We start from the raw sequence: 25,170 nt of genomic DNA, 5'->3' as shown, positions 1-25,170 counted from the left end.
CTTGATGTCTCGTCACAGAAAGAGTTCAGTGAGAGACAAAGTGATTGGTAAGAAGTGGATTTATTTAGAATGAAACACACTCCACAGACAGAATGTGGGCCATCGCAGAAGGTGAGAGGCCCCGAAATATGACATGATTAGTTTTTATGGGCTGGGTAATTTCGTAGCCTAATGAGTGGGAGAATTATTCCAATTATTTTGGGGAAGGGATTTCCAGGAATTGGGCCACCGCTCACTTTTTGACCTTTTATGGTTAGCCTCAGAGCTGTCATGGCTCTGGTGGGTGTGTCATTTAGCATATGCTAATGTATTACAATGAGCATATAATGAGGCTTAAGGTCCAGTGGAAGTCACATCTTCCGCCATCTTGGACTTAGTTGGTTCTAACCAGTTTTTGTCATGTCCTATGGCCATGTCATTCTTTTAAAGGTTGTGTTCTGCCCCCTTCCCTCCTGTTTCAGTACCATTCTAGATACCTAGGCAAGAAGTTAATTCATTACATACAGTGATGCCTTGTTGTTCTCAATGTTTGATCCAGGGACCCCAGAGTCTCCAAAACTCTTTCAGTGAGTCCCACGGTCAAAACTGTTTTTATAAATATTCAAACATTATTTTCATTTTTCACTCTCATTCTCTCATAATTATGCAGTGGAGATTTCAAAAGACCACCTGATGTTTGATGATATGATTACTCTGATGGCTGATGAAATGTGTGCATGTGTATTCTTCTGCTTTAAAATTTTCTGTTTTAATTTCTGATTGTAATTTTAATCTAATTTCTAAGTAAATATTTATAGATATTATCCATATAAACAAAACTTCTTTGAAGGTTCTCAGTAATTTTTAAGAGAAGGAATCCCAAGACCAAAAAGTGTGAGAACTGCTGTAAAACTGAGTGTAAAACTTAATTGTCTCACAGAATCCCTGTTGAGAGTAGCTGCTGGTGAGCTGCTCGAGGGCACTGCCTTAAGCCAGTCAGTTGCTCAGTAAACAATTTTTAATGGAATTAAATTGAGTTCTTGGAATGCAACTTTTGAGACCTTATTTAAGATTCTCCCCGAGGCAGTGTTGAGCATTGAGTGCCTTGTAGCCTGCCAAGTTTCTTTGAGATAGGTGGCTGGCAATTCTCCGTATTGGGTCAAGTATTTCAGAAGTCATTTTCGTGGAATACCTGCTTTAACTTGTAGCTAGCTTATTGGTATCATCTAGACCAGTGCTGTCCAATAAAATGAGGGCCATGTATATAATTTTTACTTTTTGAGTAGTCATATTTCAAAAAGTAAAAACAGGTGAAATTAGTTAGGTTCCCCCCCACCCCTCTTTATTGAAGTGTAATTAACAAATAGAATTGTAAGATACTTAAATTGTTCAATGTGATGTTTTGATATGTATGCACTGTGAAACGGTTTACCCCTTGAGTTAATTAACATATCTATCACCTGACATATTTATCTTTTTTTTCTATATGGTGAGAATATTTAAGTTTTACTCTCAACAGATTTCAATGCTACAGCACAGTGTTATCAACTGTAGTCATCATTTTTTACATTAGGTCCTCAGACCTTATTCATTTTATAACTGAAAGTTTGTACCCATTTACCAACCTCTTCCTATTTTCCCCACCTCTCAGCCCCTGACAGCCACTTTTCTACTTTCTGTTTCTATGAGTTTGACTCTTTCTTTCTTTTGTTCGTTTGTTCGTTCGTTCTTTTTTAAATTTTACATGTAGGTGATACCATGCGGTAATGTGATATTTGTCTTTGTCTTATTTCACTTACGATAATGTCCTCCAAGTTCATCCACTGGTTGCAAATGACAGGATTTCCTTTTTTAAGGCTCAATAATATTCAGTAGTATACATACACCACATTTTTTTATCCATTCATCTGTGATGGACGCTTAGGTCATTTCTGGTACCTTGACTGTTGAATGAACATCAGAGTACAGATAATCTCTTTGAGATAATGATTTTGTTTCCTTTCGTTTCCCACCCAGAAGTGAGATTGCTGGATCATATGGTAGTTCTATTTTTTAATTTCTTGAGGAACCTCCATACTGTTTTCAGAGTGGCTGTACCAGTTTACATTCCCACCACCAGTGTAAAAGGGTTCCCCTTTCTCCATTTCCTTGCCAGCATTTATCTTTTTTTTTTTACGGTGCGCGGGCCTCTCACTGTTGTGGCCTCTCCTGTTGTGGAGCACGCGCAGGCTCAGCAGCCATGGCTCACGGGCCCAACCGCTCCACGGCATATGGGATCTTCCTGGACCGGGGCACGAATCCGTGTCCCCTGCATCGGCAGGAGGACTCTCAACCACTGCGCCACCAAGGGAAGCCCTCTTTCGTGTTTTTGATAGTAGACATCCTAACAGGCAGGAGGTGGTGTCTCATTGTGGTTTTGATTTGCATTTCCCTGGTGACCAGTGATGTTGAATACCATTTCATGTACCTGTTGGCCATTTGTATGTCCTCCTTGGAAAAATGTCTGTTTAGGTCCTTTGCCCATTTTTGAATTGGGTTTTTTTTTTTAAACTGAGTTGTATGAATTCCTTCTATATTTTGGTTTGTAATTCCTTATCAGATATGTGACTTGTAAATATTTTTCCCGTTCCATAGGATTGCCTTTTCATTGAAATTAGTTTTAATAATATATTTTATTTACCTAGTATATCCAGAATGTTATTTCTACATGTAATCAATGTACAAATTATCAGTAAGATAGTTTATATTCCCTTCTTAATATTAAGTCTTTGAAATCTGGTGTATATTTTACGTGCACATTTCAAGTGCTCAGTAATCACATGTGGCTGGTCCCTACTATATTAGACAGCACACTGTGTGTGATCTGACACAGTGATGAGGAGTAGAAATGCTCGTGGTCGCGGGTCATATGGTTCAAGACTTATTAGGAGGTCAGGCAGCTGGTAGGACTTGTTAATGATTCTGCTGTTGTTCCTTATAAAATTCTCTTCCTTCTTTTCTGCCCATCTCAATTCTGTGTCTTCTCAAGTTCTCTCTTCTTTGTGAAGTCTTTCCCTATGTCTACTTATTCTCCCCCCAGGTGAAGGTCATACTTCATCCTCTTTTCTACTTATACTGTGTGCATAGCTTTATTGATTGTATTTCCAGTGTTGTATGGTTGGCTGTTTCACATATGTCTTTCCTCTGCTAGATTGTGAGCTCACTGAAGTGAAGGCTGTGTCTGGTTAATCTCTGAAACTCAAGCTACACCCACCTCATTTTATCACACTCCATCATTAGGCAGGGCTTAACTCTGAATTGAGCTGAAATTTGTCTGCCTGTACCTTTCTCCCGTTAGTCCTCATTCTACATCTGAAACAGCTCCAAACAAAGTTATTGTTATGTTGGTCATTCATACATTCGAATCATCTACCACGTATAGTTCCATACTGTCTTTATATCCTTGGGCTAAACTTTTTAGTATTGACATTTTTGCTTCCCTGTTTTTTCTTTTTCCTTTTTTTCTCAATTAGTATAAATTTTATTTTCTTCCCCCAGTGTATAGAATCATAGAATTTTAAGAACTGAAAGGGGCTAGAATTTGCCTAGTCCTGGTCCTTCGTCCAACTAGTATTCATTGATTACATACTGATTGAGTAATTGAAACTGAGATATAGAGCTTTCGGGGGCACCCCAATATTTTGAGTATTTCACTGAGAATAACGAAGTTTAGATTTAGTAATTTTAAAAGTCTTTCATCGTTCGTTCTGTTTTTAAATACGTATGCTGCTGAGTATCTAAAGAATTAGGAGCAAAGTAGAAAGCTGTTTTATGCTGAAGCAGTGTATATACAGCACAGAAAGATCTCCAGATTTTTGGAGGGTTATCATTAAGAATTTGATTCCAAAGCTGAGATACCTGGGCTTCAGTCTTGGCTCTACCACATACTAGCTATAAATTACTTAATCTTGGGTAATTACTTAATCTCTTTGTGTCTCAATTTCCATATTTGTAAAATAAGGTTGATAATAATATGGAGTGTTGTAAGGTTTAAATGAGTCAGTACTTGCAAAGCACTAAGGATTATGCCTGGCATACAGTTAGTGTTCAGTATATAGTAACTGCTGCTGGTACCACCACCACCATCACCACTACTACTACTGTTACTGAGTTACAGAAGCACCTGGTGAGGTGTGGGATGCACCTGTGGAATTTCTGGTCAGCCCTTACTAAGTCATCACTTACTTATGATATAAGCTTTTTGTCTTAATAAGAGGCCCTACATACCATTCTCTGCACCCAGCATGATTTGCCTAAAATGTAACTGCATCTGCAGAGTAATGAAGTATTTTGTCCTGGGGTTTTACTGTAGCAGCAATTTAAGAAATGGCAGAAGACCCATTAGCTTTAGGAGTCTGTTCCTTTGAGACCAACTTGCTAGGAATCCATTTCCTGTCTTCCTTCCTCCCTCCCTCCCTCCCTTCCTTCCTTCCTTCCTTTCTTCATTGGGTCTTTGTTGCTGTGTGCAGGCTTTCTCTAGTTGCGGTGAGTGGGGGCCACTCTTCGTTGTGGTGCGTAGGCTTCTCATTGCGGTGACTTCTCTTGTTGCAGAGCACGGGCTCTAGGCGTGCGGGCTTCAGTAGTTGTGGCTCGCGGGCTCTAGAGAGCAGGCTCAGTAGTTGTGGCGCATGGGCTTAGTTGCTCCGTGGCATGTGGGATCTTCCCGGACCAGGGCTCGAACCTGTGTCCCCTGCATTGGCAGGCAGATTCTTAACCACTGCGCCGCCAGGGAAGTCCATTTTCTGTCTTTCTAAAAAGAGTGAATTTATTTTCTTCATTGGCATTCTGTAAACAAAATACTGGCAGTTTGTATTTTGTGGAATACGTTTTAAAGTGGATTTAATTTTCCTTAGTAAACTCCTTTTAATAATGCACCAGAGGGCTTCCCTGGTGGCTCAGTTCGAGCCCTGGTCCGGGAAGATCCCACATGCTTCAGAGCAGCTAAGCCTGTGCGCCACAACTGCTAAGCCTGTGTGCCTAGAGTCCATGCTCTCCAACAAGAGAAGCCATCGCAGCGAAGAGTAGGCCCCGCTCGCCACAACTAGATAAAGTTCGTTTGCAGCAAGGAAGATGCAACACAGCCAAAAATAAATAAATAAAATAAATAAATTTATTAAAAAATAATAAATAATGCATCAGAGTAAATTTTCTTTCTCTGTTGTCAGGTTGCTATCAAGATCATAGATAAGACCCAGCTGGATGAAGAAAACTTGAAGAAGATTTTCCGAGAAGTTCAAATTATGAAGATGCTTTGCCACCCCCATATTATCAGGCTTTACCAGGTAGGATCACTAGTGGTGTAGCGTATGGCAACAAAGAACCCAGAATGGTCACTTGTGTCTGTGGTTACTTTTGAAGGGAAGGTGGGTGGGTGAACATCTGCAACTTTTTTTTGTTTCTATGTTCATATATTTATCCTACTATTTATCCTACCCTATTATCCCCCAACTCAGTACTTCTGTTTCCCTTGGGTATTTACTGGTAAGGTCTAACTTACCTAAGTAGGCCTTTATAATTTGTTCTTTAAAACTTGGATGCCATTCTTAGAGTTACACAAAAAGGTGATGAGAACTTACTTATTTAGGTCAGAATCTTAAAGCAGAATGGGGAACCCAAAAGGTACAGAATTTTGAGGGGTGAAAGTAATATTAATTTTTACAATATTATTTAAATACTAATTTCTGTGATCATGTTATGAATTATGATGGCAAAGGATATTTTAAGCATGGCTTCTTGTATGGGTCAGAGCCTACCTCCTTTCTATTCTAACAGGGTACTAGACTTAGTTTTCTAAGATAGCATTTGATTACTTTGATAACCAAGAGATTGATTCTGTGTAATGGAAGAGATTTCTGTTCTAGTTTTCTTATCTTCCAAGAAGCATGCATATTTCATGCCTTCATCAAAAGTCATTCCCTAGCCTTACTGCAAAAGCAGTAAATCTAATGACTGGAATTTTAAGCCAGATAGGAGAGGAGGACCTTGCCTTAGCAGGCTGGTAGAGGAGGTATTTTGGGAGAGGTAGAGCTTTGAGGTGCTTCTCATATTGCAGCGTGTTGGCAGCCATGAGCTCTGCCTGTACATAGGGCCAGCCCTGCTCACTGCTTTCTACCAGATCAGCCATCACCTGGTTCTGCAGGATGTGGCCACCCCCTCAATTCATTTGCTGCTGTTAGTCTGCAGTAAGTGGTTACTGGCCCAGATCCGGGATCATGTGTAAGAGTGTGAAGAGTACATTGACCAAGGCCCAAAGAGGAAGCTTTCATAGTCTGTTGCTTTCATGGGAAAGAAAGCATGTCTTGATATTAGTGTATACGGTTAAGGCTACAGTGTTAGGGCTCGTCTCTGGCGTCAGCTGCTCACATAATGAAATGAATTAGATCAGCAGGAGCAGGCTTGTTGAAATCTATCACACTAAATTATGTTGAACCACACCTCCACTGTACCCCAGAAGGAAACCCATGAAAGGTTTCTGGGGTTGTCTGAAGACCTGTATCTGCAAACTCAGAGGTGTCTAACCTCTGCTTCCTTCCTATACTGACAGGTTGAGTAAACTTCTTGACCTCACTTTTTTTTTTTTTTTTTTTTTTCTTCTTGTGGTACGCGGGCCTCTCACCGCTGTGGCCTCTCCCGTTGCGGAGCACAGGCTCCGGACACGCAGGCTCAGTGGCCATGGCTCACGGGCCCAGCCGCTCTGTGGCATGTGGCATCTTCCCGGACCGGGGCACGAACCCGTGTCCCCTGCATCGGCAGGTGGACTCTCAACCACTGCGCCACCAGGGAAGCCCTTGACCTCACTTTTTAAAGTAAATCATCTTTAAATAGTTGTAGAGCTTATTAGGCTGATCTTTCTCAAGAGGTTAACTTATAGGTACTAACCTTATAACTGAAATCTGCAAATTTACCTTTCTTACCCAAGATTTCATTAGCCTATAAGGTTTATATACTTTCAGCCCTGGCTTTGAATATTGCCCTTTCTTAAGCTTTAATTTTGCTCTCTGGCAGCTAATATTGTTAATGGGAGATTCTGAACTGCCAAGATGAAGAATGGCTGTTGAGTTGTCAAGGCAGTTTTCAGGTCATTTGTTAAAGCTTTAGTCTCTTCGGGTTTATAGAGTGAGCCAAATATAGATAACTATATAGGAAAGTTTTTGAACTCCTGCAAAGTTCTTTTCAAAAAAATCTGAAATTAAAAACAACACTGTAAATCAACTGTACTTCAATAAAATTTAAAAGATTTACAGTCAATAAAAGGCCTGGTACAAAGGAGATATATATTATGACATTTTTTTTCCTTTTCTTTTTTTTCCTAAACAACTGCATATATTTAGGGTACTTACTTTTTGTTATATAAGTCAACATATAAAGAACTTGGAAGCAATACATGTAACAGTGGGCTAGTATCACCAGTCTATAGAGAGTTTTTAAATTAAAGTGAAAAAAATGACACAGTTATTAGATTGAAAAATTAAAAGAATATGCATACATACAATGGAGTACTATGAAACTATTGAAAAGAAGAAATAGATCTATTATTATAAGGTAATGTATGATACTGTTATGGTATTAACGTATAGAGATGTCAAAAATAAAGTGACTAGGGAATGATTTGATAAAATAATTAACCTTGAAGCATAGTGAAAGTGTAAAACTGTATTGCCTACTATGATAGCCACTAGCCACATGTGGTTATTGTGTATTAACATGTGGCTAGAGTGAATGAGGAACTGGATTTTTACTTTCACTTAATATTAATGTAAATATAAAAATTGGAGCTGTTTACAATTAAAAATTTTTGAAATAATATTAATAATAATAAAATATATTATTAGAATTAACTTTTTCTTTTCTAATGTGGCTACTAGAAAAGTTAGAATTTTATATGAGACTCACAATGTTTCTATTGGACAGCACTGCTCTAAAATGTTATAGAATAAGCTATAAACAGTGTTTCCACTGAGGAATAACATGGAGGGGGTTGGAAAGAGGAAAACCTTTGGGCTTTTGTTTATATACTGGGTATTTAAAATGTTTATAATGAACATATATACTCATATATTACTTTAATAAATATTTAATGAAAAAGGTAAAAAGGAAGAAGGAACTGACGACACACTACAACTAATTTTGTAAACAGTGGCAAAATAGAGACTAAGATAAAAATACAAGTAAGTCGTTTATATTATTGAAGTGTTGAATATTTATATTATCGTTCCCAGTTTTGAATAAAAGGATGGTGGACAGGAAAGTTGTCATTTCCATTTAAAAAAAGCACAGCCATATGTGATATTTGTGCAGTTCTTAAGTGATTCCTGTTGTTCTCCCTAAGTTTTGTTTTGGTTGGGTTTTGCGGGGGACATTTTTGAGCTTCAGGTGATCACTGTCGAATGTGAACTTTTTGGTTCTTGGCAGCTTCTTCGCTTCTCAGTTTTGTGGAGCTTAAAAGGTTGCAGAGGCCTCCTGGGATGACAAAAGGACTCTCACAAGTAGGAAATATTTCCTACTTTTAAGAACTTGGAGGAATACCTGTTCTCCCCCTTTCTTCTTAATAACGTTTATGTCTGTCACCCTCCCAATCCCCTGATGTTTTAAGTTTCCTTTAGGCAGTAATGGTTATTAATACTTCAAATGACAAAAGAAGATTCATTCGTTTCTCTTCCTGTGATATCAGCCTGTCATTTGTATCACTGTCACTTTCCTGCCTTTGCACCAGGTTATGGAGACAGAACGGATGATTTATCTGGTGACAGAATATGCTAGTGGAGGGGAAATATTTGGTAAGTACATTTACTGCATTCTTCAAACAGCTATTGAGCACACCACGGCAAACTTAAAATAGCCGTTCGATGCCGTTGTCACTTGAGCAGCTGTGACTTGATGCTGTCCTCCAGTGCTGTCATTTTCTATCAACAAAGTAATTTTAATTATTTTTGATTCATCTCTTTTAAGTCTTCACCATCTTTGTTTCCTTAGCAAAGGTGTTTTGTTTATTTCAGTAAGGTGTTGATGGTTGAGATTAAAGATCTTCAAAAACAAACATTTCTCTGAACTTTTGAGGGTCTTTCCTATTGCCAGATTCTAATTGGGGTGACCAAGTGTGACAGAACACTTACAAGTGTGGTGGGCCTCTGTTGTGTGTGAAATAGCCACTCGGAGCAAACAGTCTCACCCTAATGCATTCTTTAACATTTATTTAAATATAACATGTAACTCTATTCCTTACCACGTGTTCACAGTTCCCTTAATGATTCTTGTAATTTAGGACGTTTTGTCTTCAGTAGCTATTCTTTTTTTCCTCTAACACTTAGGTTAGCACAACATCAGAATTAAGCAGGAGAATTTGTTACCAGGAAATATGACTTTTTGAGGTGGTAAAAACTGGCACCCCCCATTTTTTTTTTTTTTTTTTTTTTGGTAACAATGATAAATGGAGCCAAATAGAGATAATGACTAAACTTTCAAATCTAGATTGACATGTCTTTTTATTTTTAAATTTTATTTCTTTTTTGGCATGTGAATATAGAGAAAGGTTTCTTCTTATATATTTTAGGTTTATTTAGTTTATTTTTTTAGATTTTGTTTTAGTTTAAATCTGGATGGTAAGAATTTTTTTAATTTTCAAAATATTGGCACTTCGTTTTTTAAAATATATTAAAGAGCATGATATCACTTTTAAAGTGGAATCTTCTCATTAATGACTGTGAGTTGTGACTATGAATATTTTGGTATGTTAAACTTTCCCCATAAATCTGACAATTTTGTATCTAAGAATCTTCAAAATAAGTGTGAGTCTTTTTTAAAGGAGGTATCACTTCTTAATGACATTTTTGCTTGGCTTTGCATCTGTGCTTATGCATAATGGTAATCTTGGGAGCAAAGAGACCTTGTCATCTTAATGTTCATAATAATCAAAGAACCAAACACAGTGCACATCATACCTACTTTGCTCTTTAGGAAAACAGATTTCAAAAGTACAGAAAAGATAAAAGATAGATTCTTTGTGGGAATGTAGCTCAAGGCATGAGGAAACAGAGTAGTACTTCTCATGGTATTATTATAAAAGATCTGGAGGAGGAAGAAATTGATGTATCACCTAAAGAAATTATTGTGCCTGCACAGGGATATAACTGTCTCATGAGGTCTCATTTTTAAAACTATCTGTATCAGAGATGAAGGGACGGGCTTAATCAAGAACATGAGCTTTGGAGGCAGTTATACCTGGTTTTGAATCAGATTGTTGCCACTATTTGCTTTTTTACTGGGACTTTGGAACTCAGTTTCATGGTCTATAAAAGTCAGATCTGTCATATCTGCCTTACAGTTGTGAAGATAAAATGAGATAGCACATATACGGCCCCAGCACTTTGCTTCCTTCACCTCCATGTTAAATGACAAATGGGTGATCAACTTTTTTTTTTTTTAACATCTTTATTGGGGTATAATTGCTTTACAATGGTGTGTTAGTTTCTGCTTTATAACAAAGTGAATCAGTTATACATATACATATGTTCCCATATCTCTTCCCTCTTGCGTCTCCCTCCCTCCCACCCTCCCTATCCCACCCCTCCAGGCGGTCACAAAGCACCGAGCCAATATCCCTGTGCCATGCGGCTGCTTCCCACTAGCTATCTACCTTATGTTTGTTAGTGTATATATGTCCATGCCTCTCTCTCGCCCTGTCACAGCTCACCCTTCCCCCTCCCCATATCCTCAAGTCCGTTCTCCAGTAGGTCTGTGTCTTTATTCCTGTCTTACCCCTAGGTTCTTCATGACATTTTTTTTTCCTTAACTTCCATATATATGTGTTAGCATACGGTATTTGTCTTTTTCTTTCTGACTTACTTCACTCTGTATGACAGACTCTAGGTCTATCCACCTCATTACAAATAGCTCAATTTCGTTTCTTTTTATGGCTGAGTAATATTCCATTGTATACATGTGCCACATCTTCTTTATCCATTCATCCGATGATGGGCACTTAGGTTGTTTCCATCTCCAGGCTATTGTAAATAGAGCTGCAATGAACATTTTGGTACATGACTCTTCTTGAATTTTGGTTTTCTCAGGGTATATGCCCAGTAGTGGGATTGCTGGGTCATATAGTAGTTCTATTTGTAGTTTTTTAAGGAACCTCCATACTGTTCTCCATAGTGGCTGAACCAATTCACATTCCCACCAGCAGTGCAAGAGTGTTCCCTTTTCTCCACACCCTCTCCAGCATTTATTGTTTCTAGATTTTTTGATGATGGCCATTCTGACTGGTGTGAGATGATATCTCATTGTAGTTTTGATTTGCATTTCTCTAATGATTAATGATGTTGAGCATTCTTTCGTGTGTTTGTTGGCAATCTGTATATCTTCTTTGGAGAAATGTCTATTTAGGTCTTCTGCCCATTTTTGGATTGGGTTGTTTGTTTCTTTATTATTGAGCTGCATGAGCTGCTTGTAAATTTTGGAGATTAATCCTTTGTCAGTTGCTTCATTTGCAAATATTTTCTCCCATTCTCAGGGTTGCCTTTTTGTCTTGTTTATGGTTTCCTTTGCTGAGCAAAAGCTTTGAAGTTTCATTAGGTCCCATTTGTTTATTTTTGTTTTTATTTCCATTTTTCTAGGAGGTGAGTCAGAAAGGATCTTGCTGTGATTTATGTCATAGAGTGTTCTGCCTATGTTTTCCTCTAAGAGTTTGATAGTTTCTGGCCTTACATTTAGGTCTTTAATCCATTTTGAGCTTATTTTTGTGGATGGTGTTAGGGAGTGATCTAATCTCATACTTTTACATGTACCTGTCCAGTTTTCCCAGCACCACTTATTGAAGAGGCTGTCCTTTCTCCACTGTACATTCCTGCCACCTTTATCAAAGATAAGGTGTCCATATGTGCATGGATTTATCTCTGGGCTTTCTATCCTGTTCCATTGATCTATCTTTCTGTTTTTGTGCCAGTACCATACTGTCTTGATTACTGTAGCTTTGTAGTACAGTCTGAAGTCAGGGAGCCTGATTCCTCCAGCTCCGTTTTTCATTCTCAAGATTGCTTTGGCTCTTCGGGGTCTTTTGTGTTTCCATACAAATTGTGAAAATTTTTGTTCTAGTTCTGTGAAAAATGCCAGTGGTAGTTTGATAGGGATTGCCTTGAATCTATAGATTGCTTTGGGTAGTAGAGTCATTTTCACAATGTTGATTCTTCCAATCCAAGAACATGGTATATCTCTCCATCTATTTGTATCATCTTTAATTTCTTTCATCAGTGTCTTATAATTTTCTGCATACAGGTCTTTTGTCTCCTTAGGTAGGTTTATTCCTAGATATTTTATTCTTTTTGTTGCATTGGTAAATGGGAGTGTTTTCTTGATTTCACTTTCAGATTTTTCATCATTAGTGTATAGGAATGCCAGAGATTTCTGTGCATTAATTTTGTATCCTACTACTTTACCAAATTCATTGATTAGCTCTAGTAGTTTTCTGGTAGCATCTTTAGGATTCTCTATGTGTAGTATCGTGTCATCTGCAAACAGTGACAGCTTTACTTCTTCTTTTCCGATTTGGATTCCTTTTATTTCCTTTTCTTCTCTGATTGCTGTGGCTAAAACTTCCAAAACTATGTTGAATAAGAGTGGTGAGAGTGGGCAACCTTGGTGATCAACTTCTGGCAGGATAGCATGAGGAGCTCTGCTGCCCTGCTCCCCAGTGAAACTGGTGAAAGTGATTTAAAAAACCCCTAAAATCCAGCCTTTTAAAGTCTCTGGAAATGTTTCTAAGGGTGAACAGCAACTGAAGAAACATTTATTCAAGAATATCTGTGAAAATTTAGTAAGAAGTAAGAGTGTCTGTGGTTTTTAAGCCAGTACTGCTTCCTTCTTCCCCCTAGCCAGCTCAGCAAGGTGGAGATTACACTCAAGGTTACTGTAGCCAAGAACACAGGCCTGCCCTCTGGTCCCCTCCTTTCACCTAGACTAATGGCTTTCTTCCCGGAGGAACTGGACATCAGCATTTCTTATCCTGCCCCAGCTACCTATTGCTGTTGCTAAGTCCTGGGTGAGAGCAGTTGAACAGTGGGGACTCCTTCTTCCACCCAGCCCTGACTTGTGGAGTTTGGGTGTGGCATGCTGAGAATACTGGGACCCAGATCACTCTTGCCTTGGGTTATAAGTTGGTGGGTCATCCCAAGAGAGTCAAGCTGGGAGAATTGAGATTGTGTCCCTTTTCTCTGCACTGAGCTCAGCTCCTAGAGAGGGAGTGTTACTCAAGGAAAATTTTTCCATTGTCCCCAGCCTAGCTTCAGAGTCCTGGCTCAGAGATTTGCCCAGAGGGAGAAACAGACCATAACACATATAGCTCCTAATTTCTTCCCAAGGGAACTGGCTTCATTTGCAATGGGGAGTGAAGAAGTTCAAGCCTGAAGGCACACACAAGAACTGTGGAGGTTGTGGTTACAGGCATTTCAGAGGAGATTCGAGCAGGCTAAAGTATAGGCCAGCTAGTTTGCAGGTAAGAACCAGGGAGTAAAACATCACAAGAGCCTTCCTAAGGTCAGAAGAAAAATCAAACTCTGATCTCAGAAACTGTTCTTCAAAGGAACCAGAACTTGATAGGATTGTTTATAGACCAGTTTATGCTCCAGGGCATTGTTGAAAATAATAGAACAACCAGGGACTTCCCTGGTAGTCCAGTGGTTAAGAAGCCACCTTCCAATGCAGGGGATGCAGGTTTGATCCCTGATTGGGGAACTAAGCTCCCACATACCATGGGGCAGCTAAGCCTGCGCACAACTAGAGAGAAGCCCCGTGCCTCAACTAAGACCCGATGCAGCCAAATAAATAGATATTAAAAAAAAAAAAAAAAGAGCAACCAGCCACAGTTTTTGGATTTTAACAGCTGGGCTTGGTTAAGAAAAGGCAGGAAGAGAGCCCTGCCCAAACCATGGTGATCCAGTGATCTGAGGGTAGTGGTGGATATACCAAGGCTGTGCCTCCCCTGAGGAACAACATTAGAAGCTGATCACTGTGTATGGGGGAATAAACTTCACTAAAACAATCCAGCCAGTCACTAAACAAATAAACAAGCAAATAACAAGAACATGCTCCAGAAGGGTAGAGGTGTACCAGTACCTAGACGTGGTACAACATGTTATCTAAAATGTCTGGTTTCCAACAACAGCAAACTATGAAACATATAAAGAAACAGGAAAGTATGACCCAGGCCACAACAAAAAGCAGGCCACAGAAACTGCCTGTCAGAGAGGCCACATTTATCAAAAAAAGACTTTAAAGTAGCCATTATGGACATGTTCACAGACATAAAGGAACTCACAATTGAAGTCGTGAAAGAAAATATGATTATAGGGTCACATCAAATAGAGAATATCAATAAAGAGATGGAAATTTTTTTATTTTTTATTTTTATTTTTAACATCTTTATTGGGGTATAATTGCTTTACAATGGTGTGTTAGTTTCTGCTTTATAACAAAGTGAATCAGTTATACATATACATATGTTCAAGAGATGGAAATTTTTAAAAAAAGGAATCAAAAGAAATTATGGAATTGAAAAGTAAAATAACTAAAATTAAAAAATTCATCAGAGAGGCTTAACTGATTTGAACTGCAGAACAAGAAGTGAATTTGTAGATAGGCTTTTTATGCAAGTTGAAGAACAGAGAGAAAAACAAATTAAGAACAATGAATAGAGCCTCAGAGAAATGTGGGATACAATCACGTGCTCCAACATATTTATAATGGGCGTACCAGGAGAAGAGAGAAAGGAGCAGAAAAAATATGCAAGGAAATAATGACTGTAAACTTCATAAATTTATTGAAAAACAATAACTTACATATCCAGGAAGCTCAATAAAATCCAATCAGGATTAAACACAAAGAGATGCACAAACAGATACATCATAGTAAGAATAGTGAAAGTCAAAGACAAAATATTGAAAGCATCAAGAGAAAAATGATGCGTCACTTAAAGGGAGTTCTGTAGGTTTAGATAGCAGACTTTTCAGCAGAGACAACGGAGGCCAGAAGGCAATAGGATAACATTTTTAAAGCCCTGAAAGGAAAAAAAAAACTATTAATCAAAATCCTATACCAGTGAACATATATTTCAAAAATGGAGGTGAAATAGACTTTCTCAGATAATCAGAAACTGAGGGAGAGACTTCACTGGTGGCACAGTGGTTAAGAATCTGCCTGCCAATGCAGGGGACACGGGTTTGAGCCCTGGTCTGGGAAGATCCCACATACCGCAGAGCAACTAAACCCGTGCGCCACAACTACTGAGCCTGCGCCCTGGAGCCCGCGAGCCACAACTACTGAGCCCACGTGCTGCAACTACTGAAGCCCGCCTGCCTAGAGCCCGTGCTCTGCAACAAGAGAAGCCATCACAATGAGAAGCCCAAGCAGTGCAATGAAGAGTAGACCCCGCTCACTGCAACTAAAGAAAGCCCGCTCCCAGCAATGAAAACCCAACGCAGCCAAAAAATAAAGAAAAATATATATACTGAGCAAATTTGTTTCTGACAGATACACCTTACAAGAAATACTAAAAGAAGTTCTTCAAGGTAAAAGCAGGTGACCTCAGATGGTAATTTGAGTTCACACAATAAACAAAGGGCACCAATAAGTGTCATTATGTAATTATAAAAGTCATAAGAGATGCATACTTTCTCCTTTTTTCTTTTAACCTGTTTAAAAATAAATTGAATATAAAATACATTGTTAAGGCTATAATGTAATATATGTGTAATATATTTGTCAATAACGGTACAAAGGATATGTGTGTGAGAAAAACTGCATTAGGCTAAGGAAGTCATTACACATGGCACAGAAATAATTATATAGCAATGTATTGTTGCATTTGTAACATTAATTGATGTAATTTTATTGCAAAAACACTAAAAAAGGGGGTAAAAGAAATGATGCTATAAAGCAGAAACCCTTCTATATAATCACCTGGTGTAAATCAGAAGCTCATTTGGATAAGATAAAATATACATGCTAAACACTAGAGCAGTCATTTTAAAAAAAACCCTCAGAAAATTATAATGTAAAAAATCATTAAAGAAGTTGAAATGCTTCATTAAAAAATATTCACTTAATGCAGAAGAAACCAGTAATGGTGGTATAGAAAACAAAAAAAGACATAAAATATGTGGAAAACAATAAGTAAAACAGCAGGTATAAATCCAGCTATTATCAATACTTATATTAAGTGTAAATGGGTGGGATAATTTAATGCAAAGGCAATGATTGTTAGACTGACTAAAAACACATGGTCCAGTGTATGCTGTCTACAAGAAACATACTTTAAATTCAAAGATACAAATAGACTGAAAGTAAAAGGATGGAAAATTATATATCATGCAAACAGCAACGATGAGAAAGCTCAAATGGCTACGTTGATATCAGACAAAATAGACTTTAAAACACAATAGCTTTATTTCTACTATTAGAGATAAAGAGGGACATTCTATAATAAGAAGGTAATACATTAGGAAACTATAACAGTTATAAACATGTATCTAATAACAGAGCACTAAAATGCGTAAAACAAAAACTGACAGAAATGAAGGGAGAAATAGACAGTGACAATAGTTGGAAGCTTCAATACTCTACTTGCAATAATGGACAGAAAAAGTAGACAGAAGATCAACAGGAAAAATAAGACTTGACCAATACTGTAAACCAACTATACCTAACAGACATCTATAGAACACTCCACCTAACAACAATACTATATATATGCTTATCAGGTAAACACAGGACATTCTCAAAGATAGACCATATACTAGGCCATAAAACAAACCTGCATAAAATTTAAACTTATTCAATTTTAGCAGTAATACAAAATGTTTTACAACCACAGCGGAGTGATATTAGAAATGAATAGCAGGAAAACTTTGGGGAACTCACAAATATGTAAAAATTAAGCAGTGTATTTTAAAGTAAGCAATGGGTCAAAGAAGAAGTCAAAGGCAAATTCAGAAAGTACTTTGAGATGGATGAAAATAAAGACAACATATCAAAACCTGTGGGATGCAACTAAAGGAGTGCTTAGAGGGAAGTTTATAACTGTAGTATGCCTATAATAAGAAAGATCAATTACCTAGTCTTCTACCTTACGACAGTGGAAGAGTAAGAGCAAACCAAACCTAAGATCAAGCTGAAGGAAGGGAATAATAATTATAGCAGAATTTAATGAAATAGAAAATAGAAAAAAATAGAGGAAATCAATGAAACCAAAAGCTAGTTCTTTGAAATGATCAACAAAATTGACAAATCTTTAGTTAGATTGGCCAAGAAAAAAAGAAACACTCAAACACTAGAATCAGAAGTGAAAGAAGAGATACTACTACTGACCCTAAATTAATAACAATTATTATAAAGGAATACTTGAACAATTGTACACGAACAAATTGTTTAACCTAGATAAAATGGAAAAATTCCTAGAAAGACACAAACTACTGAAACTGACTCAAGAAGAAATAGACAATCTGAATAGATCTATATCAAGTGAAGAGATAGAAGCAGGAATCAAAAGACCACCCATAAAGAAAGTCCAAGTCTGGAGGATCATTGCTGAACTCTACCAAATATTTAGAAAAGAGTTAACAGCAAATGTTCACAAACTCTTCTAAAAGTAGAAGAGGGAGTACTTGATACATACACATACACATACATACATACATACATATATATATATATATATATATATATATACATACTTGATATATACTTGATACCGATACCAGACAAGGACTTCACAAGGAAAAGAAAAAAAAACACTACAGGGGCTTACCTGGTGGTGCAGTGGTTGAGAGTCCACCTGCCGATGCAGGGGATGTGGGTTCGTGCCCCGGTCCGGGAAGGTCCCATATGCCACAGAGTGGCTGGGCCTGTGAGCCATGGCTGCTGAGCCTGTGCGTCCGGAGCCTGGGCTCCGAACGGGAGAGGCCACAACAGTGAGAGGCCCGCATACCGCAAAAAAAAAAACACAAAAACACTACAGACCAGTCTCTCTTATGACTATGGATGCAAAAATATTCGACAGAATACTTACAAATGAGATCCAGCAACATATAAAAAGAATTATACACTGTGATCAAGTAGAATTTATCCACATGCAAGAAATGCAAGGTTGGTTCACCATATCAGAATTCATGAATGTAATACATCATATCAATAAAAGAAAATACAAGGTAACATATCATCTCCCATGCACCTATGGTCAATTAATCTATGATAAAACAGGCAAGCATGTAAAGTGGAGTAAAGAAGTGGGCCTGGGAAAACTGGACAGCTACATGTAAAAGGATGAAATTAGAACATTCTCTAACACCATACACAAAAATAAACTCAAAATGGAACAAAGACCTAAATATAATGTCAAACACTATAAAACTCTTAGGGGAAAACATCGGCAGAACACTCTTTTACATGAATCACAGCAGTATCTTTTTTGATCCACCTCCTAGAGTAATGAAAATAAAAACAAAAATAAACAAATGGGACCTAGTTTAACTTAGCTTCTGCACAGCAAAGGAAACCATTAACAAACAAAAAGACAACCTACAGAATGTGAGAAAATGTTTGCAAATGAAGCAACTGGCAGTGGATTAATCTCCAAAATATACAAACAGCTCATGCAGCTCTAAGTCAAAAAAACAAACAACCCAATCAAAAAATGGGCAGAAGACCTGAAAAGATATTTCTCCAAAGAAGACTTACAGATGGCCAAAAAGCACATGAAAAGATGCTCAATATCAGTGATTATCAGAGAAATGCAAATTAAAACTACAGTGAGGTATCACCTTGCACTGGTCAGGATGGCCATCATCAAAAAGTCTACAAACAATAAATGCTGGAGGGGATGTGGAGAAAGAGGAACCCTCCTACACTGCTGGTGGGAATGTAAATTGGTACAAATTGGTACAACCACCATGGAGGACAGTATGGAGGTTCCTTAAAAATCTAAAAATAGAACTACTATATGACCCAGCAGTCCCGCTCCTGGACATACATCCAGAGAAAACTGTAATCTGAAAGGATACATGCACCCCAGTGTTTATTGCGGCACTGTTTACAATAGCCAAGACATGGAAGTAACCTAAATGTCAACAGAGGAATGGATAAAGAAGATGTGGTACCTATTTACTATGGAATATTACTCAGCCATAAAAAAGAATGGAATAATGCCATTTGCAGCAACAAGGGTGATGTAGAAATTATCATACTAAATGAAGTAACTCAGACAGAGAAAGACAAATATCATATGATATCACTCATATGTGGCATCAAATTTTTAAAAAATGATACAAATGAACTTATTTACAAACCCGAAACAGACTTAGAGATATCAAAAACAAACTTATGGTTACCAAAGGGGAAACGTAGGGGGAGGGATAAATTAGGAGCTTCGGATGAACACACACACAATACTACATATAAGATAGATAACTAATAAGGACCAACCGTATAGCACAGGGAACTCTACTCAATATTCTGTGATAATCTATATGAGAAAAGAATCTAAAAAATAATGAATATATGTATATGTATAACTGAATCACTTTGCTATACATGTGAAACTAACACAGCATTGTAAATCAACTATATATAGTCCAATACATTTAAAATTTAGAAAGATAACATGATCATCTCAATATATGAAGAAACGTGCTTGATAGAATCCAACACTCTTTCATGATAAAAATATTCAACGAACTAGAAATAGAAGGGAACTTCTTTAATCTGATAAAGGATGTCTGAAAACTCACAACTAACATCACACTTAATGGTGAATGACTAGATGTTTTCCCCCACAGATAGGAAGAAGACAAAGATTTCATCTCTCTCCACTTCTATTTAAACATCGTACTAGAGGTTCTAGCCATAGCAGTTAGGCAAGAAAGAGATATAAAAGGCACTAGGTTGGAAAGGGAAAAAGTAAAACAGTTTATTCACAGACAACGTGATCTTGTATATGGAAAATCATAACAAATCCACTAAAAAACTGTAAGAACTATATAAGAGTTTAGCAGGGTTGCAGGATGCAAGAGTAATATGTTCAATTGTATTCCCATAGCCTTACAGTGAACAATGTGAGAATGAAAGAAATAAGACGGTTCAGTTTACAATAGCATTAATAAAATAACATTCTTACAAATACATTTTTTTTTTTTTTTTTGCGGTACACGGGCCTCTCACTGTTGTGTCCTCTCCCATTGCAGAGCACAGGCTCTGGACGCGCAGGCTCAGCGGCCATGGCTCACAGGCCCAGCCGCTCCGCGGCATGTGGGATCTTCCCGGACCGGGGCACGAACCCGTGTCCCCTGCATCGGCAGGCGGACTCTCAACCACTGCACCACCAGGGAAGCCCCTTACGAATACATTTAACAAAAGAAGTACAAATCTTATACTCTGAAAAGTACAAAAAAGTATAAAACAATGATGAAAGATATTTAAGACCATCTAAATGATTGGAAAAACATCCCATGTTCATTGATTGTAAAAGTTAACATTGTTAAGATGACAGTGCTGTTCAAATTGATGTACAGATTCAACGCAGTCCCCATCAGAATCTAAGCTGACATTTTTGTAGAAATTGATATCCTTATTCCAAATTTATGTAGAATTACAAAGACCCAGAATAGCCAAAACAATCTTGAAAAAGAAGAAAGTGGATTGGAGTGATGCAGCCACAAGTGAAGGAAAACTGACAGTGACCAGAAGCTAGAAGAGGTGTAGAAAAGATTCTTTCCTAGAACCTCCAGGTAGAGTGAGTCCCTGCTGATAACTTGATTTTGGATTTCTTGCTTCCAAAACTGTGAGTGAATAAACTACAGTTGTTTTAAGCTACCTATTTTGTAGTAATTTGTTTCAGCACCCTAAGGGAACTAATACAGATGGGGACAGGATTTTGGCATAATCTCAGAATATTAATTAATATTAATATTAATTAATATTAAATATTAATATTAAATCATTAATATTAATGATTTACAAACGTTATCAGTTGTCAGGTAGAGGAATTGACATACCCCAACATAATCAGGTGATTAATATTAATGTCATGGGTGGTGAAGGCTTTAAAGAAGTAGTGTAAGAACTGTATCTTTGGATACTTTCTGGAATTAACTGGGGGAGCAAGGTATTTCAGAAATGCTGTAGCATGTTCAAAAGATTTCAAGAGGAGAGAGAACGTGGCGTATTTCATATTCATTTAGTTGTTTAGTATGGTTTTAATATAGGCTATGTATGAGAAAATGGCCGCAAATAAGGCTGGTTTGATAGGAAAGGCTCCATAGTAAAGAGCTTTGTAAGACTTCTCTGACTTGGCCAAGTCCCCTATCACACCCTCTCATTGTACCGTATCCTTTCTTGGCAGTACTGATATCAGTTCGGTTTTACATTTCTTTCTGTAATTATGTAGTGGATTCTCTCTCCCACCAGGCACCAAACTCCACAAGTTTAGGGGCCATGACTGTTTTTGCTCACCATTCAACTCCATGGCTCCTCTTGCTCTCCAGTTCATACTGTTGGACTCAAGTATTACTGAGGGAAATGATCAGTAACTACTGAAAGAGTAAGTGAATGAATGAATGAACCAACCATGTAAAAGAATTGAATTTCATCTTGAATCATTGCCATATAAGGAAGAATTGGGATGGAACATTCTAAGACCAGTTAGGAGACTGTATAGTAATACTTAAGAATGATGACGTATTGAAGTAAGGTAGTGACTTCATCTTTCTCATTTTAACTTCACAATAATCTTGTAACATAGATATTTTTGCCATCATCTTACAGACAAAGAAACTGGAGTTCAGGAACACTAAATAATTTGCCAAAGTCCTATAACTAATCAGTAACAGAGCTGAGGATTACCTGACTCCAGAGTATATGTTCTTTCCCATTCACCAGATTGAAGAATCTGTTCTTCCATGTAGAATGACTTCAATAAAGTATTTCTGGGAGGATCTTTTATTATAACTATAAACCAAATTTCTGTTTTGAAAATAGATCATAGACATAGCAGCAAAACAATCTTAACATGAAGTCTTTTTTACCCTCTTGTTATAAGTCCCCATTTAAAAAGAGGGTGAGACAGATTTTCTTAGATGGGTATTATTACTGTGAGATTTAGGCATAGGCAATAGCTTGTTTGCAGAGCTAGTATGTATAAATTAGTAGCATTTCCTCTACTTATATAATAACAACTTCACCTTTTCTCCTCAAGGCTTTTTATTTTATCATTGTTTATGTAAAAGAAGTAGGCAGTATTCCTGAAATTTTAGATTAATTAAGCATATCAAAGGTTACTAAACTATTGGGAAGTACAGTGCTAGGTAAAGGAGAAAATGCGTTAAGAGGGCAGTAAGATGATTTTTAGATTTCTGATCCTGTTTTTGACAGTAGTAGTGTCATTTATTGAGATAAAGAATACCAGGGTTAAAAACAGATCAGATGGGACTTCCCTGGTGGCCCAGGGGTTAGCAATCCGCCTGCCAATGCAGGGGACATGGGTTCGAGCCCTAGTCCCGGAGGATCCCACATGCCGCGGAGCAACTAAGCCTGTGTGCCACAACTACTGAGCCTGTGCTCTAGAGCCCGCGAGCCACGACTACTGAGCTTGCATGCCATAACTACTGAAGCCCACGTACCTAGAGCCCATGCTCCGTAACAAGAGAAGCCACTGCAATGAGAAACCCGTGCACCATAACGAAGACCCAACACAGCCAAAAATAAATAAATAAAATAAATAAAAACAGATCAGATGAAGTGTGTTGTTTTAGACATATTTAGTTTGAGGCACCAGTTAGGTGAAAGTTGTCCATCAAGTAATTGGATATAGAAATCTGGAAATCAGGGATAAGATAGAGCCTAGGGATTTTGTTTCCATCAGCAGATAGATGGTAGTTGGTCATCAGTATGTTTAAAGATGAAAGAATAGGTTTAAGGATGAAACCCTTCTTACCATCAGTATTTGTATTTAAGTTGAAAATGAGGCCATAAAATATGAAAAGCCACTGTCGATGAAATAAGACTGTGGTGTTATAAAAACCAAGGAAAATAGGAATTTCAAAAAGGAGCAGTATTAAATGCTGTAGAAAAGTCAAATATGATAAGGAATGCAAGGTAACTTCTGGCTTTGAGACAAAGATGTTCTCAGTATTCTTAAAGAGAGCTGTTTCACTAGTGTAATAAGAATAGAAATCAGAATGTAATGGGGTGAGGTATGAGTGCATAAATGTTATATAATATAATAAATGAACTCTAAAATATCTACAGACGTAGCAATTGAAAATAAGATAAATAAAAGTGATGGTGGGACTTCCCTGGTGGCACAGTGGTTAAGACTCCACGCTCCCAATGCAGGGGGCCCGGGTTCCATCCCTGGTCAGGGAACTAGATCCCACACACATGCCGCAACTAAGAGTTTGCATGCCACAACTAAGGAGCCTGCCTGTCGCAACTAAGGAGCTGGTGAGCCACAACTAAGGAACCTGTCGGCTGCAACTAAGGAGCACACGTGCCGCAACTAAGGAGCCAGCAAGCTGCAACCATGGAGCCCGCCTGCTGCAACTAAGGCCCGGCACAACCAAATAAATAATAAAATAAATATTAAAAAAAAAAGTGATGGTAACAGAGTTAAGAATATCTTCTCTCCAAAGAAAAAATATAAAACTAGACAAAATTGTTAGAAACACCCATTTAGGGCTCTGAAAATGAACCAGTAGCAAACATCAAATTGAGAAGCTTAATTCATGAAAATCTTTTGAACTTGTGGTAGGAACAGTGGGAGTCTTTGGCTTTCCTTCCTGAGCCCCTACATCCTGTACCTCTTTCCCAGGGGGAAACGTAATGTAATCCAAGGCTGGGCTGGCCTTAAAACTAGCATCTTTGTTACCAGGGGCAGCTGACTTGATTTGGAATGAAAGACAAAAAAACCCATGCCCAGTTGTGTTGTCATCAGTAAAAATAGTAATTTTGGTAGGAAATGAATGTAGAAGGCTCAAAGCCTTGTTAGCTAGAGGTTATGAAGGCAAGAGAGGCAGAAAGGGGTTTACCAGGTACCCTAGCATGTCCCATGGTAGTCTGAAGCTAGTGGGGACTCAGACGAGTTTACATTACTTCCTGATCTCTTGTAGAATACTGTCCTTTTTTACTTCACAAGGTCTATAAAGGGATTGTCCTCAGAGGAATTGGTTGGAAGGCTGATTATCCATAGGACGTGTCAGAACACAAGATACAAAAGCCCAGCTATCCTTCTTTGTTTTATTAATTGCTACTCAACGTTCATGACTCTTCTCAAATGTTATGCTTTCTGTCAACTCTGCCCTGATTGTGCTCGAAGAGTTATTGCCTTTTTCCTTCTTCCTTTGAGCATACCTCTACTATACCACTATTTGCAGTTGAGTTTTTTTCTTTTGTATTTTTGTGTCATTTACTGGCACTAGACTGAGTAATTTAGACAATAGTCCCTTGACTGATCACTTTTTCTTCTGTTGGTTCTTTTGCCAGATCCTCCTCATCTTCCTGACATCTAAATTTTGGAGTGCTGCTTGGTGTAGTCCTTGGACCTCTTTTCTTCTATGCACATCTACTCCCTAATTGATTTTTATGGCCCATGAAACTTCTGGCCTCCAAATTTTATTTATTTATTTTAAAAAATATTTTATTTATTTGTTTGTTTAGTCTGTGCCAGGTCTTAGTTGTGGCACATGGGATCTTTAGTTGTGGCATGTGGGATCTTTTTTTTTAGTTGTATCATGCGGACTTTTTAGTTGCAACATGCTATTTTATTTTATTATTTTATTATTATTATTTTTTGCGGTACACGGGCCTCTCACTGTTGTGGCCTCTCCCATTGAGGAGCACAGGCTCCGGACGCGCAGGCTCAGCGGCCATGGCTCACGGGCCCAGCCGCTCTGTGGCATGTGGGATCTTCCTGGACTAGGGCACGAACCCATGTCCCCTGCATCTGCAGGCAGACTCTCAACCACTGCACCACCAGGGAAGCCCGCAACGTGCTAACTCTTAATTGCGGCATGCATGCGGGATCTAGTTCCCCAACCAGGGATCAAACCCAGGCCCCCTGCATTGGGAGTACGGATTCTTACCCACTGGACCACCAGGGAAGTCCCATGGCTTCCA

At 38.1% G+C, this 25,170-nt stretch overlaps 1 protein-coding gene across 6 annotated transcripts in view; it reads left to right on the top strand.

Annotated features, from left to right (window-relative positions):
• Window positions 1–25,170, top strand: part of SIK3 (SIK family kinase 3) — a 247,015-nt gene that overhangs the window by 132,839 nt on the left and 89,006 nt on the right. For all 6 annotated transcript variants that reach the window (XR_007479035.1, XR_007479036.1, XM_033434545.2 and 3 more), the window contains exons 2-3: window positions 5,184–5,300; window positions 8,732–8,795. Coding sequence is in view for 4 of the 6 variants with exons in the window: in XM_033434545.2 (XP_033290436.1) it covers window positions 5,184–5,300; window positions 8,732–8,795 (181 nt within the window). In the remaining 2 variants the exon portion in view is untranslated. The remainder of the gene's footprint in view (window positions 1–5,183; window positions 5,301–8,731; window positions 8,796–25,170) is intronic.

Source organism: Orcinus orca, chromosome 8, assembly GCF_937001465.1.
Source record: "Orcinus orca chromosome 8, mOrcOrc1.1, whole genome shotgun sequence".
Classification (NCBI taxonomy): Eukaryota; Metazoa; Chordata; class Mammalia; order Artiodactyla; family Delphinidae; genus Orcinus; species Orcinus orca.
The sequence above is the reverse complement of the archived record's forward strand: the minus strand, read 5'-3'. Positions and strand labels throughout refer to the sequence as shown.